Source organism: Sturnira hondurensis, unplaced genomic scaffold (assembly GCF_014824575.4).
Source record: "Sturnira hondurensis isolate 20B ecotype Veracruz unplaced genomic scaffold, ASM1482457v3 Scaffold0025370, whole genome shotgun sequence".
NCBI lineage: Eukaryota > Metazoa > Chordata > Mammalia > Chiroptera > Phyllostomidae > Sturnira > Sturnira hondurensis.
This window is the reverse complement of record NW_028098001.1, coordinates 15,672,572-15,690,369: the sequence shown is the minus strand read 5'-3', so window position 1 is coordinate 15,690,369 and position 17,798 is coordinate 15,672,572. Positions and strand designations below refer to the sequence as shown.

The window sequence follows — 17,798 nt, the reverse complement described above, 5'->3', positions numbered from 1 at the left end:
GTCTTTAGTTTCCCATTCAGCCAGCCCTTCCTTGCCCACACAGTCTGCTGCCTTGCTACACATCCTCCCTGCTCAGCTGCCCATCTCCCATCTCCACTCCTCCTAGTGGTCTGGGTGAATGTTTCTTTAACTCTTTGGTTGTTGGAGTTCCATGCTGTTTGATTTTTCTGGCACTTATGGTTGTTTATTATTTTAAAATGGGCTGTTATCCTTCTTTTGGTTGTGTGAGGAAGCAAAGCACTTCCACCTACACCTCCATCTTGGCTGGAACTCCCATACTGTTTCCCACAGTGCTTGCACTAGTCTGCCTTCCTACCTTGTACTAAGGTTTCTTTTTCTCTACAATTCTTCCTTCTATACACATGACAGACATGGCTAATCTAGCCCTGCTTTTATTTCTACTGAGCCAGGATATTTCCTGAAGATCACTTTAAACATGACACCTCATACAGGAAATAACAATCAAAGCTATCATGAAGTATTAAAATTATATTCTATTTCTATCCTAGTATAGCTATCATCCATCTGTTTGCCCCATATAGAGAAGATCTGCATACCCTAAATGCACTGGAACCATGACTCCTTTACAGAACACAAGCAAAAAGTGCTAATCTTAAAGAATAAAAGGTAAATATAAGAGAGGAACAAATATAAAGGATACATGAACAACAACTAAGAAGGGTGGAAATCGGAGGGAGGGGGAGCACAGGGAGATGGGATGGGATGGGAATAATAGACAGAAAACTATACTTGAAAAATAATTAAATAAATTTAAAAAAGAATAAAAAGTAAATATAAGGTAGTAGTTCTCATAGTTCTATGAAGATATATTACAAAAGGGTCTGAGGTATACATTTAGTCTTAAGACTAAATGATAATTCAGGAAATTCCCAAGTAACACAAACTAAAAGAAGAGGGAGAAAATTCAAACCCACATTCACCTTTTCAAGAATTCATGCCTCTAATCCACTTATGTTAATCTGCCTTCTAAATAATTGGTTAACTTTAGACAATTAATTTTACAATTTACATCCCTAGTTTTCTCATCTACAAAATCAGGAGTTGTTTCTTTTCAGCTACAAAGCTTTATAAATTTATATTATACCCATCCCTTGAGTTGATTTTGAGTTTCAAGTAACTTCCAGTACATTTTAGTGTATATTATAACTAAATATACTGTCTTTTTACTATAAGGGTATAGAGGGGAGCAGAAAAGGTGATAAAGGGGCAACAAAGAGCTAAATAAGGAGCAGTCCCTCTCTTACCCAATTCTATTTAAGGGCCATTGGAAACTGTGCCAGGAAAAAAAAAGGATGGTGGATAGCAAGGGATAGGAAAACCAGAAACTAGATTTTTGGCTCTTAACTAGATATAGCCTTAGGGAAATAATTGCCCTTCTCTGAGATTCTGTCTCCTCATCTGTAAAATGAGGTTTACTATCTAAATACTATGGTCCTTTCAGCTTAAAGGATAGTTTCATGGAATTACAGAATTTCATGAAACTAAGATCTGATTAATATGTCAAGGGTTGGAAAACCCTACTTACCTTATAATCTTCATCATCTGCCAACTTTTTCTTCTTGTTGATCCAGTTCCTCAAGTCATCTGAGTCCTGATACAGTTTCTGGAGATGCAATGAATCCTCCAGCAATCTTCGTCGAGTGGCAGCCCTTGCACGTAGGGCATCCTGCCGAGCCAACAGCTGCAAAATAATCAGCAAACTCATTGTCAGCTAAACAAAGTGAGGACATATGAGGTTCACTATTCACATTGGTCAAGGTACCCTCAACACTCTCCCTGACACTAATGCACAGATGGGCACATATGAGCTATTGAACATACCCCATCCCGGAGAGCAGCAATATTCTCTGAATCATAATGATCATTGTCAATCAGTTTGGTTGCAGTCTTGTCTAATGTCTGAAAAACAAAACAAAACAAGACAAAACAGGGTTGTTTTACTTCAGCGACTGCTGAGTTTCTGGCCACAGTTTGGGAAGGTAGTTGAAGAAGGAATCAGGGTACCATTGAAGAGATCCTGCCTCTAATTTCTGTTATAAATTGTATTTTAAAATGTAGACCAGGTAAGTCAGTTACCTTTTCCATGCGTGCACACACACATACACACACACACACCCACACACATAAAATAGCAAATTAATTCTGAAATCACAAGGTGAATGTTTGATCTATTCTTATATTTTTAAAAGCAAGTACTATTGATATACCCATGTACAGTGTCCAGTCCATCAATCTACTTATTTATCTATGATCTAACATGTAAACATACATTTGTATCTAGTATATACACTTATATCCATATCTATATTCCTGCCCATATGAATAGAGGAGTCAAAATTGTAAAGGTAATTTTTAAAATATATATTTCAATGACAGTTGACATTTAATATCGTGCTGTGTTTGTTTCAAGTGTAGAGCATAGTGATTAGACAATTATATAATTTACAAAGGTAATTCTAGTACTACCCCTTGATAATTATAGTAACCACCTGGTACCATACAAACTTATTACAATATTGTTGACTACATATATTATGCTGAACTTTACATCCCTGTGACCATTATATAACTACCAATTTGTACTTACTAATCTTTTAAAATTTTTCACTTAGTTCCCTATCTCTCCCCCATCTAGCAAGCATCAGTCTGTTCTCTGTATCTCTGAGTTTGTATCAAATTTGTTTGTTTTTTTACTCTGTACTTTAGATTCCACACATAAGTGAAATCATATGATCAGTCTTTCTCTGACTGACTTAGTTCATTTAGCAATATACATTCTAGGTCCATCCGTGGTGCTGCAAATGGTAATATTTCATTTGTTTTATGGCCAAGTAATATTCCATTGTATATATGAACCATTTTCTTGTTATCCACTCATCTACTGATGTGCATTTGGGTTGCTTCCATATCTTGGTTAGTGTAAATAATTCTGCAGTGCATATGAGGGAACATATGTTCTTTTGAATTAGTGATTTGGGTATCTTTTTTTTTTTTTGCCAGTAATTCACATTTATTTTATTTGATTTTTTAATTCTTTTTAAAATATATTTTATTGATTATACTATTACAGTTGTTCTATTCCCCCCTTCATTCCCCTCCACCCGCACACTCCCTCCCCCACCATTCTGCCCCCCTTAGTTTATGACCACATGTCTCAAGTTCTTTAGATTCTATATTTCCCCCACTATTCTTGCCCTCCCCCTATTTTCTACCTACTGTCTATGCTATTTTCTGTACCTTCTCCCCCCTTCTCCTCCTCCCACTCCCCTGTTGTTAACCCTCCATGTGTTCTTTGGCTCCACTCCTGATCTAGCTGTCCTCTTGGTTTGCTTTTGTTTTAGGCCTGGTTGTTAATAACTGTGAGTTTGCCGTCCTTTCACTGTTAATATTTTTCATCTTCTTTTTCTTATATAAGTCCCTTTAGCATTTCATATAATAAGGGCTTGGTGATGATGAACTCCTTGAACTTGACCTTATCTGAGAAGCACTTTATCTGCCTTCCATTCTAAATGAAAGTTTTGCTGGATAAAGCAATCTTGGATGTAGGTCTTTGGATTTCATGACTTGGAATACTTCTTTCCAGCCCCTTCTTGCCTGGAAGGTCTCTTTTGAGAAATCCGCTGACAGTCTGATGGGTACTCCTTTGTAGGTGACTGTCCCCTTATCTTTTGCTGCTTCTAGGATTCTCTCTTTCATTTTAATCTTGGCTAATGTAATTATGATGTGCCTTGGTGTGTTCCTTCTTGGGTCCAACTTCTTTGGGACTCTCTGAGCTTCCTGGATTTCCTGGAAGTCTATTTGCTTTGCCAGACTGGGGAAGTTCTCCTTTATTATTTGTTCAAATACGTTTTCCACTCATGGCTGTTTCCTTCCCCCTTCTGGTACCCCTATAATCTGGATGTTGGAACGTTTAAAAATGTCCTGGAGGTTCCTAAGCCTCTCCTCATTTTTTTGAATTCCCATTTCTTCATTCCTTTCTGGTTGGATGTTTCGTTCTTCCTTCTGGTCCATTCCATTGATTTGAGTCCCAGTTTCCTTTCCATCACTATTGATTTCCTGGACATCTCCCTTCATTTCAGTGAGTTTAGCCTTCATATGTTCCTCTAATTTGTTAATATAATCAACCAGTTCTGTGAGCATCTTGATGACCAGTGTTTTAAACTGTGCATCTGAGATATGGCTATTTCTTGGTTGCTTAGAGTTATCGGCTCTGGGACTTTGAGTTCTTCTTGTGCCATCTTTTGGGCTGTTCGTGCCTGTTACATAGCAGGATCGGAGCCCTAGGTGTTCACCAGAGCAGGGCAACTCAGTTGCTGGGTTGTGACGCTGTATGTGGGGGCGGGGTCAGAGAGGAACAATGGTGTCCCATCTGCCGCCTCCCACCACGGCCCCCACAGGTGCCGCAGCTGCCACTGTCACCAGGGCCCACGCGTTTCGTCCCACTGCACGCAAGTGCGCCACCGCCGTCAGCCCTCCACCACTGGGTTCGCCCCCTGGGGCCTGCGTGGTCCATCTCACTGTGTGCGAATGTGTGACCAAGGTCAGTCTTCCCCACACCCTCACTGGTTCCTGGCTGCCTGCTTGCCTAGGTCAGGGGATCTGTCCTGCCCTAACCCTGCTCCACTGCTGGATCCGCCCCTCTTACTGTCCCTGTTGAAGGGTTAGTTGTTGCCGGATCCGTATAATTCAATTTTCTGTTCTTTGCCTGTGTCTTCATTCTCCAAACCTTTATTGTATTCAAACTTGGTTGTGGGAGAAGGCACAGTATTTCCACCTATGCCTCCATCTTGGCAGAAGTCCGGATTTCTTCATATATAGACCTAGAAGTGGAATTTCTGGATCATACAATAGTTCTATTTTATTTTATTTTTTAATTAAGTATATGTTATTGATTATGTTATTACAGTTGTTCTATTTTTCTCCTTTGCCCCCATCCACCCAGTACCCCCATTCCCTACAGGAATCCCCCCATTAGTTCATGTCCATGGGTTGTATATGTAAGTTGTTTGGCCTCTCCATTTTCCATACTATATTTAACACCCTGTGTCATTTTGTACCTACCACCTATGCTTCTTATTCCCTGTAGCATTTTCCCCTCTCTCATTCCTCCTCCTCAATGATAACTCTCCATTTGATCTCCATTTCTATTATTTTTTTTCCTATTCCAGTTGTTTGCTTAACTTCTGTTTTTGTTTTTCTTAGATTCAATTGTTGATAGTTCTGAGTCTGTTGTCATTTTACTGTTCATAGTTATGATCTTATTCTTCTTACATAAGTCCCTTTAACATTTCATATAATAAAACCTTGGCGATGATGAACTCCTTTAACTTTACCTGCTCTGGTAAGCACTTCATCTGCCTTTCCATTCTAAATAATAGCTTTGCTGGATAGAGTAATCTTGGATGTAGGTCCTTGCTTTTCATAACTTGAATACTTCTTTCCAGCCCCTTCTTGCCTGCAAGATTTCTTTTGAGAAACCAGCTGACAGTCTTATGGGTACTCCCCTGTAGGTAACTCTACTTTTCTCTTGAGACTTTCAAGACTCTTGCTTTATCTTTAATGTTTGGAAATTTAATTATGATGTTCTTCATTGTGTACTTCTTTGGTTCCAACTTGTTTAGTACTCTCTGAGTTTCCTGGACTTGTATGTCTCTTTCTTTTGCCAAATTAAGGAAGTTTTCCTTCATCATTTGTTCAAATAAATTTTTAGTTTCTTGCTCCTCCTTTTCCCCTTCTGGCACCCTTATGACTTGGATGTTGATATGTTTAAAGATGTCCCAGAGGTTAAAGATGTCTAAGCCAGTCCTCATTTTTTTTAATTCTTTTTTCTTCATTCTGTTCCAGGGGAATGCTTATTTCTTCCCTTTCCCCCAAACTGATGATTTGAATCCAAGCTTCCTTCCCTTCATTGTTGGTTCCCTTTTTATTTTTCTTCATTTCACTTTGTATGCCCTTCACTTCTTTATTTTGTGGCTATACACAATAATTTCACTAAGCATTCTGATCACCAGTGTTTTGAACTCTGTACCTAATAGGCTACCTATCTCCTCGTCACTTAGTTCTTTTTCTGGGGTTTTGATTTATTCTTCCATCTGGGCCACATTTCTTTCTTTTTTTTTTTTAAGATTTTGTTTTTGAGAGAGAATGGAGAGGAAAGATAAAGAGTGAGAGAAACATCAGTGTGGTTGCCTCTTGTGTGTCCCCTACTGAAGACCTGGCCTGCAACCCAGGCATGTGCCCTGACTAGGAATCAAACTGGTGACCCCTTGATTCAAAGGCCAGCATTCAGTCCACTGGGACTCACTAGCTAGGGCTTGTATGGCTTGTATTTCTTTTTCTCCTCTATTTGGCAGCCTCCCTTTTTTCTGTGTACTAGGTAGCACTGTGTTGATTCTGTCTTGGCACAACTGTTACGTTGTAAGGGGCATAACTTTAGGTATTTGCCAGAGTGGGACAGCCTATTTCACAGCTTCGTGGCACTCTGTGGGTGAGGGGTCAGAGAGAGAACAATGTTGCTTGATCAGCTCTCAACCCATGTACAATCATTTCCCCTACTTCCCATAAGAAACTGACACCCTTCTCACTGTTGCCCTGGTTCTGATTTCCCGAGGGGTGGGGGGTTGGTTTATGTATGTCTAGGACCCTGTGAACCTTTTAAACAGACTTTCCCGAGGGACCAGCAGTTTCTGTGGGCAGCTGCTACTCAAGCCCCCACAGGTTTTTACAGCCTGATATTATGAGGCTTTATTTACCTGGCACTCAAACCCTGGACTGTGTGGTCTGGCCTGGGCCTGGGGTTGCTCTCTTTAGTTGTTCCTCCCAGTTTTTATCCAGTATACATAAACGTGAGACTGCCCATTCTGCCAGCTACCACCAGCATTGTCTCATTGGTATCTCACTATGCCACACTGTGTCCTCTCTGCCCCTGCTTCCTGTCTCTGTCCTTCCTACCCATCTTGATGAATATGTCTTCTTTAACTCTTTGGTAGCTGGACTTCCATATGCTTTGATTTTTCTGACATTTCTGATTGGTTTTTGTTTTCACATTTGTTATTATCTTTCTTATGGTAGTGTGAGGAGGTGTAGCATGTAAACCTCTGCTTCCATTTTGGCAGGAAATACAAAAGCTCTATTTTAAATTTTTTAAAGAACTTACGGAGAGAGTGGGAAGATGGCGGCAGAGTAGGACAAAGGATTTCACTTCCCTTCCTGCCCCGGAGAAAAACCAGGCTGCTCTGAAGAGGAGCAGGGTGAACACACAACAGGGACCCAGCAATTGGGACGGGAGGACCCCAGAGAGTATAGCGGACACTGAATGACCAGAGGTTGAGGAGAGGAGTCGGACCTCAGATCAGCAAGGTAAGAGGGAACAGCACAGAGGCTGCGGGCCCTTCCCTAGCAGCGCCAGGGCCCTGGCAGGGCCGTCCTGATCTCTCAGAGCCTAGGGAGGGCAACAACTACAACCCTATGAGAGAACTAGTCACTGGCATCCTCTCTAACCAGCAGGGTGCAGATTGGAAAATACCAGGAGAGATCAGTTTGCCTGTAGTGGCAGAGAGAGGAGTGGGCATTGGGAAGCAAACCAGAGAACTCTGATAACCCGTGGAGTCAGCTGTGTTTGCCAGTTTGGGGAACTGAGGGGCCCGGCATTCATAGTAGCCTGAGCCAGTGCTCCCACAGTCTCGAGGAGCTTCGGGATACTGTCAGTGCCCCGGAAAGAGCACCAGTCATGAGCTCCCTCCCTACCCAGCCCGGCGCAGGCTGAGAAGCACCGGAAGGCAGGCTGTAGGTGCCGGCTTGGAAGTTTGGGAGTCCCATGCATTCCCGGAGGTCCTCATTCCCAATACCGGGGGAATCCAGCCGGGGACTCTAGCCGGCGCCCACACAGCAACGGGGCACTGCACGTGACTGACAGGGCCCCTGGGGAAGTGTGAATCGCCAGATCCATCCCTACCCAGCTGGGCGCAGACTGAGAAGCATCCAGAGTCCAGTGTGGTCATCAGCTTGGAAGTCTGGGAATCCCATGCATTCCCAATGGCAAGCATTCCCGGTGGCATACATTCCCGGTGGCGTGCATTCCCAGTGGTGTGCATTCCCAATACCGGGGGACTCCAGCCGGGGATGCCAGCGGGCGCTCACATAGCCTCGGGGCACTGTACGCGACTGACAGGGCCCCTGGGGAAGCGCCAATTGCCTGATCCATCCCTACCCAGCTGGGCTCAGACTGAGAAGCATCGGGAGTCAGGCTGTGGTTGCCAGCTTGGAAGAATGGTGAGTTGCCCAGTGTGTGCAGCCACAGCACTGAGAAAGGTACAAGCCAAAGCCTGCGAGACCAGGAAAGCCTGGCTGGGAGTGCGTACCCTCACGCCAGGCCAGAGCTGGGAAGCCTGGGGGAAAACCTGCTCTCAGCGGGGCACGGGAGAGCAGCGCCGTTCTGGATCTTGGGAGGGCACTGGCGAGACCAGCTAAGTTCACTGAGAGGAGAGAAAGGCCACACTAATAGCCCCTCAGGCTGCTGCAGCTAGGGAGACCAGAAGAAAAGGCTTGACAAGCTGGAAGCCAACAAGAGGAGTAGGTGGAAGTGGAGAACACCAAGATACCTGCAGGAGACTGCACCACTGAATCTGACAGGCATCTTACCACAGAAGTTCACACCATAAACCCAGGAACCCAGAACAGATCACTTTAAGAAGCTGAGGCCAAGAAGAAGAGCAACACAAACAATGGGAAGACAAAGAAACAATTCCCAAATGAAAGAAAAGGAGGAAGTCTCAGAAAGAACGTTAGATGAAATAGAGGCGAGCCAACTATCAGATATTGAATTCAAAGCACTGGTTATCAGGAAATTCAAAAGGCTTACAACGAGATACCAGAAACTACAGGGGAGATACAGTGAGGTCTCTGCAAAATACACCAACATGAAAAAGGAAATGGAAACCCTTAATAAAGGCCAAGACGAAATGAAGAATACAATTTCTGAACTGAAGAACACAGTAAAAGGTATGAAGAATAGAATTGATATGGTGGAAGATCACATAAGTGAGATAGAAGACAGGATAGAAACAATCTCCCAGACAGACCAAATAATGGAAAAGAGAATCAGAAAAAATGAGGAGAATTTAAGAGAAATGCAAGACAATATGAAACGTAATAATATCCGAATAATAGGAATACCAGAAGGAGAGGAAGAAGAACAAGGGATAGAAAACCTCCTTGAAAGAGTAATTATGGAAAATTTTCCTAAGTCGAGGAGAGAGAAAGTCACACGAATTCAGGAATCGCAGAGAGTCCCAATCAGGTGAAACCCAAAGAGGCCTACTGCAAGAAAATAGAAATCATACCAAGCATTTTCTCTGATCACAAGGGACTGAAATTGGAAACTGACCCCAATGGAAAAAACCCAAAACACCCCAAATCATGGAGACTGAATGGTAGGCTATTAAACAACTAATGGGTCAAGATTGAAATTAGGGAAGACATCAGAAAGCTTCTGGAAACAAATGAAAATGAACTCACAACAACCCAAAACCTATGGGACACAGTGAAGGCAGTCCTGAGAGGGAAGTTCATAGCAATACAGGCCTACCTAAAGAAGATAGAAACATTTCAAACAAACAACCTAACCCGACACCTCCAAGAACTCGATGAACAACAACAAAGACAGCCCAGAGCAAGCAGAAGGAAGGAAATAAGCAAGATCAGAGCAGAATGAAATGAAATAGAAACTAAAAGCACAATTCTAAGGATCAATGAATCCAGGATTTGTTTTTTTGAAAAGATCAACAAAATAGACAAACCTTTAAGTAGGCTCATCAAGAAAAGAAGAGAGAAGACCTAAATAAACACAATCAGAAATGAAAGAGGAGAGATTACAACTGATACTGCAGAAATAGAAAGGATTGTAAGAAATTACTATGTGGAACTGTATGCCAAGAAATTTCAAAACCTAGGTGAAATGGACAAATTTCTACAAAAATATAATCTTCCAGAACTCAGTGAAAAAGAAGCAGAAAACCTGAACATGCCAATAACAGCAAATGAAATTGAAGCAGTAATCAAAAAACTCCCATCACACAAAAGCCCTGGACCAGATGGTTTCACAGGAGATTTCTACAAAGCTTTTAAGGAAGAGCTAACCCCTATTCTTCACAGACTATTCCAAAAAATCCAAAAAATCCAAAAAGAGGGAAAACTCCCCAACTCGTTTTATGAAGCCAGCATCATCCTAATTCCAAAGCCAGATAGAGATGCAACAAAGAAAAAAAATTACAGGCCAAGATCGCTGATGAACATAGACACTAAAATCCTCAAAAAAATATTAGCAAATCGCATCCAACAATACATCGAAAAGATCATACAGCACGACCAAGTGGGATTCACCCAGGGATGCAAGGATGGTTCAATATTCACAAATCAATAAATGTAATACACCAAATAAACAAAAGCAAAGACAAAAATCACATGGTCATATCAATAGATGCAGAAAAAGCTTTTGATAAGGTTCAACAACCATTTATAATAAAGGTACTCAGAAAATTGGGAATAGAGGGAGCATTCCTCAACATAATAAAGGCCATATATGAAAGACCTACAGCCAACATCATACTCAATAGGCAAAAACTAAAAGCTTTTCCACTAAGATCAGGAACAAGACAAGGCTGTCCACTCTCACCACTTCTATTCAATATAGTATTAGAAGTTCTAGCCACAGCGATCAGACAAGAAAAGGACATAAAAGGCATCCAAATTGGAAAGGAGGAAACAAAACTGTCAGTGTTTGCAGATGACATGATAGTGTACATGGAAAACCCGATAGCCTCTACCAAAAAACTGCTGGAACTAATAAATGAATTTGGCAAAACAGCTGGATACAAAGTCAATATCCAGAAATCAAAGGCATTTTTGTATACCAACAATGAAGCAGCAGAAAGCAGAAATCAAGAAAAAAATCCCATTCGATATAGCAAAAACAAAAATAAAATATCTGGGAATAAACTTAACCAAGGAGGTAAAAGACCTATTTGCAGAAAACTACACAACACTGAAGAAAGAAATCAAGGAAGACACAAACAAATGGAAACATATAGCGTGTTCATGGTTTGGAAGAATTAACATCATCAAAGTGTGCATACTACCCAAAGCAATTTACAGATTCAATGCAATACCTATTAAAGTGCCAATGGCATATTTCACAGACATAGAACAAACACTTCAAAAATTTATATGGAACCATAAACGACCCCAAATAGCAGCTGCAATGTTGAGAAAGAAGAACAAAGTAGGAGGGATCACAATACCTGGTATCCAACTGTATTACAAGGCCACTGTAATCAAAACAGCCTGGTACTGGCACAAAAACAGGCACATAGACCAATGGAATAGAACAGAGAGCCCAGAAATAAACCCAAATCTCTATAGTCAATTAATATTCGACAAAGGGGGCAATAACATAAAATGGAGTAAAGACAGCCTTTTCAACAAATGGTGTTGGGAGAACTGGACAGCCACGTGCAAAAAAATGAAACTTGAGCACCAACTTACACCATACACCAAAATAAATTCAAGGTGGATAAAAGACTTAAATATAAGCCGTGAAACCATTAAAGCCCTAGAGGAGAGCATTGGCAAGAAAATCTCAGATATTCCATGCAGCAGTATTTTTACTGACACGTCCCCTAGAGCAAGGGATATAAAGAAAAGAATAAACAAATGGGATCTCATCAAAATTAAAAGCTTCTGCATGGCTAAGGAAAACAGTATCAAGATAAAAAGAGAAGCAACTGTTTGGGAAAACATATTTGCCAATGATACCTCAGACAAAGGTTTAATCTTCAAAATATACAAAGAACTCACTCGACTCCACTCAAAGAAGAAAAGCAACCCGATTAAAAAATGGGCAGAGGACATGAACAGATATTTCTCCAAGGAGGACATACAGAGGATCCAGAGACACATGAAAAGATGCTCAATATCGCTAGCTATCAGAGAGATGCAAATTAAAACCACAATGAGATAACACTTAACACCAGTCAGAATGGTATCATAAACAAAAAAACATACAACAAGTGCTGGAGAGGTTGTGGGGAAAAGGGGACCCTAGTTCACTGTTCATGGGATTGCAGACTGGTACAACCACTATGGAAAACAGTATGGAATTTTCTAAGAAAACTAAAAATGGACGTGCCTTTTGACCCAGCAATTCCACTCTTAGGAGTATATCCTAAGAATCCTGAAACACCAATGCAAAAGAACCTATGCACCCCAATGTTCATAGCCGCACAATTCATGATAGCCAAGAGTTGGAAGCAACCTAGATGCCCATCGGTCAATGACTAGATCACAAAACTATGGTACATTTGCACAATGGACTTCTATGCCGCAGAAAGGAAGAAGGAACTACTACCCTTTGCAACATCATGGATGGAACTGGAAAGCATTATGCTGAGTGAAATAACCCAAGCGGTGAAAGACAAATATCATATGATCTCACCGTTAACAGGAATCTAAACAACCCAAACAAGCAAGCAAAATACGACCAAAGACACTCAAATATGGAACAGGCTGACAGGGTCCAGAGGGGAGAGGGGAGAGAATCATAGGGGAAAAGGGAATCGACTCACATTAACAAGTATAAAGGACACATGGACAAAAACTAAGGGTGGGGGGTGGAAAGGGGAGGGAGGTGGGGAGCATGGGGCGGGGGGCGGGCAGGGTTGGGGATATAAGCAGAAACCTGTACTTGAACAAGAATTAAATAAAAATAATATTTAAAAAAAAACAACTTCCATGATGTTTTCCATAGTGGCTGTACCACTGTACATTCCTACCAACAGTGCAGCAGGGTATCTTTTTATGCACATTTTTGCCAAATTTTGTTTACTGATTTATTAATGATAGCTATTCTGATGGATATGAGGTGATATCTTATTACACTTGTAATATGAATTTCTCTGATGATTGGTGGTCTTGAACAGCTTTCATATGTCTATTGGACATCTTTATATCTTCTTTGGAGAAGTGTCTATTCAGATCCTCTGTGATTTTTTATATGGATCCTTTGTTTTGTGATGTTGAGTTGCATGACTTGTTTATAACTTTTGGTTATTAACCCTGATAAATGCATAATTACAGAATATTGTCTTACATTCAGAAGGCTGCCTTTTTGTTGTTACTATCTTAGTTTGATGTAGTCTTGTTTATTTTTACTTTTGTTTACCTTGCACAATGAGGTATATCAGCAAAAAATATATAGCTAAGTTAAACGTCAGAGATTTTACTGCTTATGTTTTATTCTGAAAGTTTTATGGTTTTGAATATTACAGTTAAGTTTTTAATTCATTTTGAATTTATTTTTGTATATAGAATAAAAGGGTGGTATAGATTAAATTTTTTCATGTATCTGTCCAATTTTCTCAACACCATTTTTTGAATAGTCTTTTCCCAATTGTATGTTTTGGCCTCCATTGTCAAATATTAATTGACCATATAGGTGTGGGTTCATTTTTAGGCTCTGTATTTTGTTTTGTTGATTTATGTATCTGTTTTGATGCCAGTACCATGCTGTTTTGATTGCTATAGCTTTTTTTTTAAATTTAATTTATTTATCTTTAGAGGGGAAGGGGAGAAATATTAATGTATGGTTTCCTCTCGTGAGTCCCCAGTTGGGAACTGGCCTGCAACCCAGGCATGTGCCCTGACTGGGAATTGAACCTCAATCGTGTGGTTACAGGCCTGCACTCAATCCACTGAGATACACCAGCCAGGGCTGATTGCTATAGCTTTCTAGTACAGTTTAATATCAGAAAGTGCAATACCTACAACCCTGTTCCTTTCTTACAAGATTGCTATGAATATTCAGGATCATTTGTGTTTTCATACAAATTTGGAATTATTTGTTCTAGTTCTCTGAAAAACACCATTGGTATCTTCACAGTAATTATAATAAATCTATAGATTGCTTTTGGTGTATGAACATTTTAATAATGTTCATTGTTCCTCTCTTTAAGAACAGCATATGCTTCATTTATTTGTTTGCTTAGTTGAATGAGTTATTTTTATATTTTGTATATAAGCCCTTTGTCAGAGGTATTCTTTTAAAACATCTTCTCTAATTTGGTTGGTTGCCTTTTTATTTTGTTGATGGTTTCATTTACTGTGCAGAAGCTTTTTAGTTGGATAGAGTCCCATTTATCTACTATTGCCTTTGCTTTCTTTGTTTTTGAGGTCAAATTCATAAAATCTTTTCAACGACCAAAGCCTATAAATTTAATATTTATGCTTTTTAATGTAATTTATTGTTTCAGTTCTTGTATTTAGGTGTTTGATCTATTTTGAAATAATTTTTGCATATTGGGACAAACAGTAGTCTAGTTTCATTCTTCTGCATGTGGCTTCCCAATGTTCCCAACACCATTTATTGAAGAGGCTTTCTTTTCTCTATTGCTTGTTTTTTGATTGTTGAAAATTATTTACCCATATTAATGTGGGAAACCACATTAATATGGGCAAAAAAAATTCTATCCTCTCATTTGTGATCCATTGATCTGTGCATTTTCCTGTCTATACAAGGTTGTTTTGATTACTGTTGCTTTGTAGTACATTTTGAAGTCAGGGAGTGTAATGCCTCTGTCATTGATATTTTTTTGCATGATTGTGTTGGCTGTTTGAGATGTTTTGTAGTTCTATACGAGTCTTATGACTTGTTGCTCTATTCTTCAATAATGCTATAGCAATTTTAATAAGGATTGAATTAAATCTATATATTGTTTTGGATAATATGGCCATTTTAACTATTTTTGTTCTTCCAGTCCGTGACCACAGAATAGCTTTCAATTTCTTTGTGCTCTTTTCAATCGCTTCTAATGCTTTGTAGTTTTTAATATCTGGTTCCTTTACATGTTTTGTTAAGTTTATTTTTTATGTATTTTATTCTTTTCATTAAAAGTGGAAATATAAGGTTTTTTCCACTCTTTCTCTGAAATTTCATTTTTAGCATGTAGAAATGCAATCGCATTCTGTACATTGATTATTATTATTCTGCAACTTTACTGTAATTCTTTATTGTTTCTAATAGATTTTTGTTGGAATCTTTAGGGTTTTTATGTAAAGAATCATTCCATCTGTGAAAAGTTAAAATTTACTTCTTCATTTCCAGTTTCAATGCCTTTTATTTCTTTCTTTTGCCTGATTGCTTTACACTATATTGAATAAGAGTGGTGAGAGTAGATACACTTTTCTAGTTATAGATATGACAGCAAAAGCTTTCAGTTTTACACCATTAATTATGATATTAGCTGAGGGTTTGCCATATATGTCCTTTATTTAAGTTTTATATTCATTTACTTTTATTGTTTATGCTATTACAGTTGCTCCCATTTTTTCTCCCTTTCCCTACCACCACCCAGTCCCATCCTCTTTTCTCCTTAAGTTATTCCCCATTTTGTTTTTCATGCCCACAGGTTGTGCATAAATATTCTTTGGTTAATCCACTCACCACTTCTCATTCCATTTCTCCCTCTGTTCTGTCAGCTGTCAGTTTCATGCATCTAAGCTTCAGTTACTATTTTGTTCATTAGTTTGTGTTCATTAGATTTCAAATATATGTGAGATCAGGTGGTATTAGTCTTTCACTGACTGGCTTAATTCACTTAGCATAATATTCTCCAGGTCCATCCATGCTGTTGCAAAATGTAAGAGTTTCTTCCTTTTTACTGCTGCATAGTATTCCACTGTGCAAATGCACCAGAGGTTTTTTATCCACTCATTTAATAATGGGCACTTAGGCTGTTTCCACATCATGGCTATTATAAATAGCACTACTATGAACATGGCGGGGGGCATGTATATTTTTTGTTTTGGTGTTTTGAGATCCTTAGGATATATTCCCAGAAGTGGAATTGCCAAATCAAAAGAAAGTTCCATTTATAATTTCTATGTGAATACTCCACATTGTTTTCCACAGTGGCTGCACCAGACTGCACTCCCACAAATAGTGCATGAGGGCTCTCCTTTCTCCACATTCTTGCCAATAGTTGTTTGTTGATTTATTGATGGCAGCTATTCTGGCAAGTAATATCTCATTGAGGTTTTAATTTGCACTTCTCTGATGATTAGTGATGTTGAGCATTTTTCATATGTCTATGGGTCCTCTGTTTCTTCTTTGGAGAAGTGTCTATTTAGGTCTTTTACCTATTTCTTCTCTTTTTTTCCATTTCTTAATTGCTCTTTAATTACAGTTATTCCCATTTTTACCCCGTTCCTCTCCCCTCTCCTATCCACCCCCACCTCCCATATCTGATCCTCCCCCTATTGTCTTTTTCCATGGGTCCTTTATGCATGTTCCTTGATGACCCTTCCCCTTCTTTGCTCCATTATACCCCACCTTCCTCATCTTTGGTTACTGTCAGTTTGTTCTTTATTTCCATGTCTCTGGTTATATTTGGCTTGCTTGTTTGTTTTGTTGTTAGGGTTGTTTCTCTTCTAGGTGTTGAATTGTATTAGCTACTTCTATATATTGTAGATTAAATCCTTATGAGATGTATCATAGGTAAAAATGGATATATGGCCTTTATTATGTTGAGATATATTCTTTCTGTAACCATTTTACTGAGTGTTTTTATTGTAAAGGATGTCTTTTTCCTACCCTCACCCAAAGACAATTTTTGTCACTGCTTTTTAAAGAAGAGGAAGAGAGAAGCATTGTTGTGAGAAAGAACCATCAGTTAGTTGCCTCCCATATATGCCTGGACCAAAGATCGGACATGCTAGAACTGGAATTGTGCACTCTCAAATAGGAAACTGAGCCCTTAATCTAGGTTCTGACTGGGAGTCAAACCAACAACATTTCTGTTATGGGATGACTCTCCAACCAACTGATCTACACTGGCCAAGGCATAAAGGGATATTCTAATTTATCAAATGATTTCCCTGCATCTATTGATATAATTACATCATTTGTCACTTATTTTGTGAATGTGGTATATTACATAGATCAATTTATGCATGTTGAACAATCCTTGTGCCCCTGGAATAAATCCCACTTTGGTTGTAATATATGATTTTATGTCTATCATTGTATTTGGTTTGCTAAGATTTTCCTCGAGGCTTTTTTTTTTTTTGCATCTGTATTCATTTTGATTTTTTGTGTTATCCTTGCCAGGTTTTGGAATCAGGGTTATGTAGCTATCATAAAATGTGTAACAAATTATTGCCTCCTGTTCTATATTTTTGTAAGAGATTAAAAAGAATAGATATCAAAACTTCTTTGCATGTTTGGTAGAATGTACTAGTGAAGCAATTTGGTCCAGGACTTTTACTTTTGTTATTGGGGGGCGGGAGGGGATGATGGTTGTTTCAATTTCCTCAATTTTGATCAATCTATTTAGAATTCCTAGTTCTTTGTGATTCACCCAGGAAGGTTATATATTTTAAGCACTTATCCATTTCTTCTAGGTTATTGAATTTTGTGCCATATAGTCATTCATAATATTCTTTTATGATCCTTTGCATTTCTGTGGTATCTATAGTAACTTCTCTTTCATTTCTCAATTTGGTTATTTGAACCTCTCTCTCTCTCTCTCTTTCTCCTTCTCTCTCTTTCTCTCTCTAGAGAGCATTTTTTAAAGAATCAGCTCTATCCTTGCCTGGGTGTCTCAGGTGGTTGGAGTATAATCCTGTGCACCAAAAGGTTGCAGGTTAGATCTCCAGTCAAGTCACATACTTAGATCATATGTTTTATCTTCATAGGGGTGCACATGAAAAGCAACCAATCACTGTCT

General features: G+C 39.3%; 1 protein-coding gene across 2 annotated transcripts in view; it reads right to left on the bottom strand.

Moving 5' to 3' along the window:
• The window catches only part of SPTA1 (spectrin alpha, erythrocytic 1), a 199,218-nt gene that overhangs the window by 147,218 nt on the left and 34,202 nt on the right, over positions 1 to 17,798 (bottom strand). For both annotated transcript variants that reach the window (XM_037039373.1, XM_037039374.1), the window contains exons 13-14: positions 1,843 to 1,920; positions 1,547 to 1,702 (exon numbers count right to left, since the gene is read on the bottom strand). In XM_037039373.1, coding sequence (XP_036895268.1) covers positions 1,547 to 1,702; positions 1,843 to 1,920 — 234 coding nt within the window. The remainder of the gene's footprint in view (positions 1 to 1,546; positions 1,703 to 1,842; positions 1,921 to 17,798) is intronic.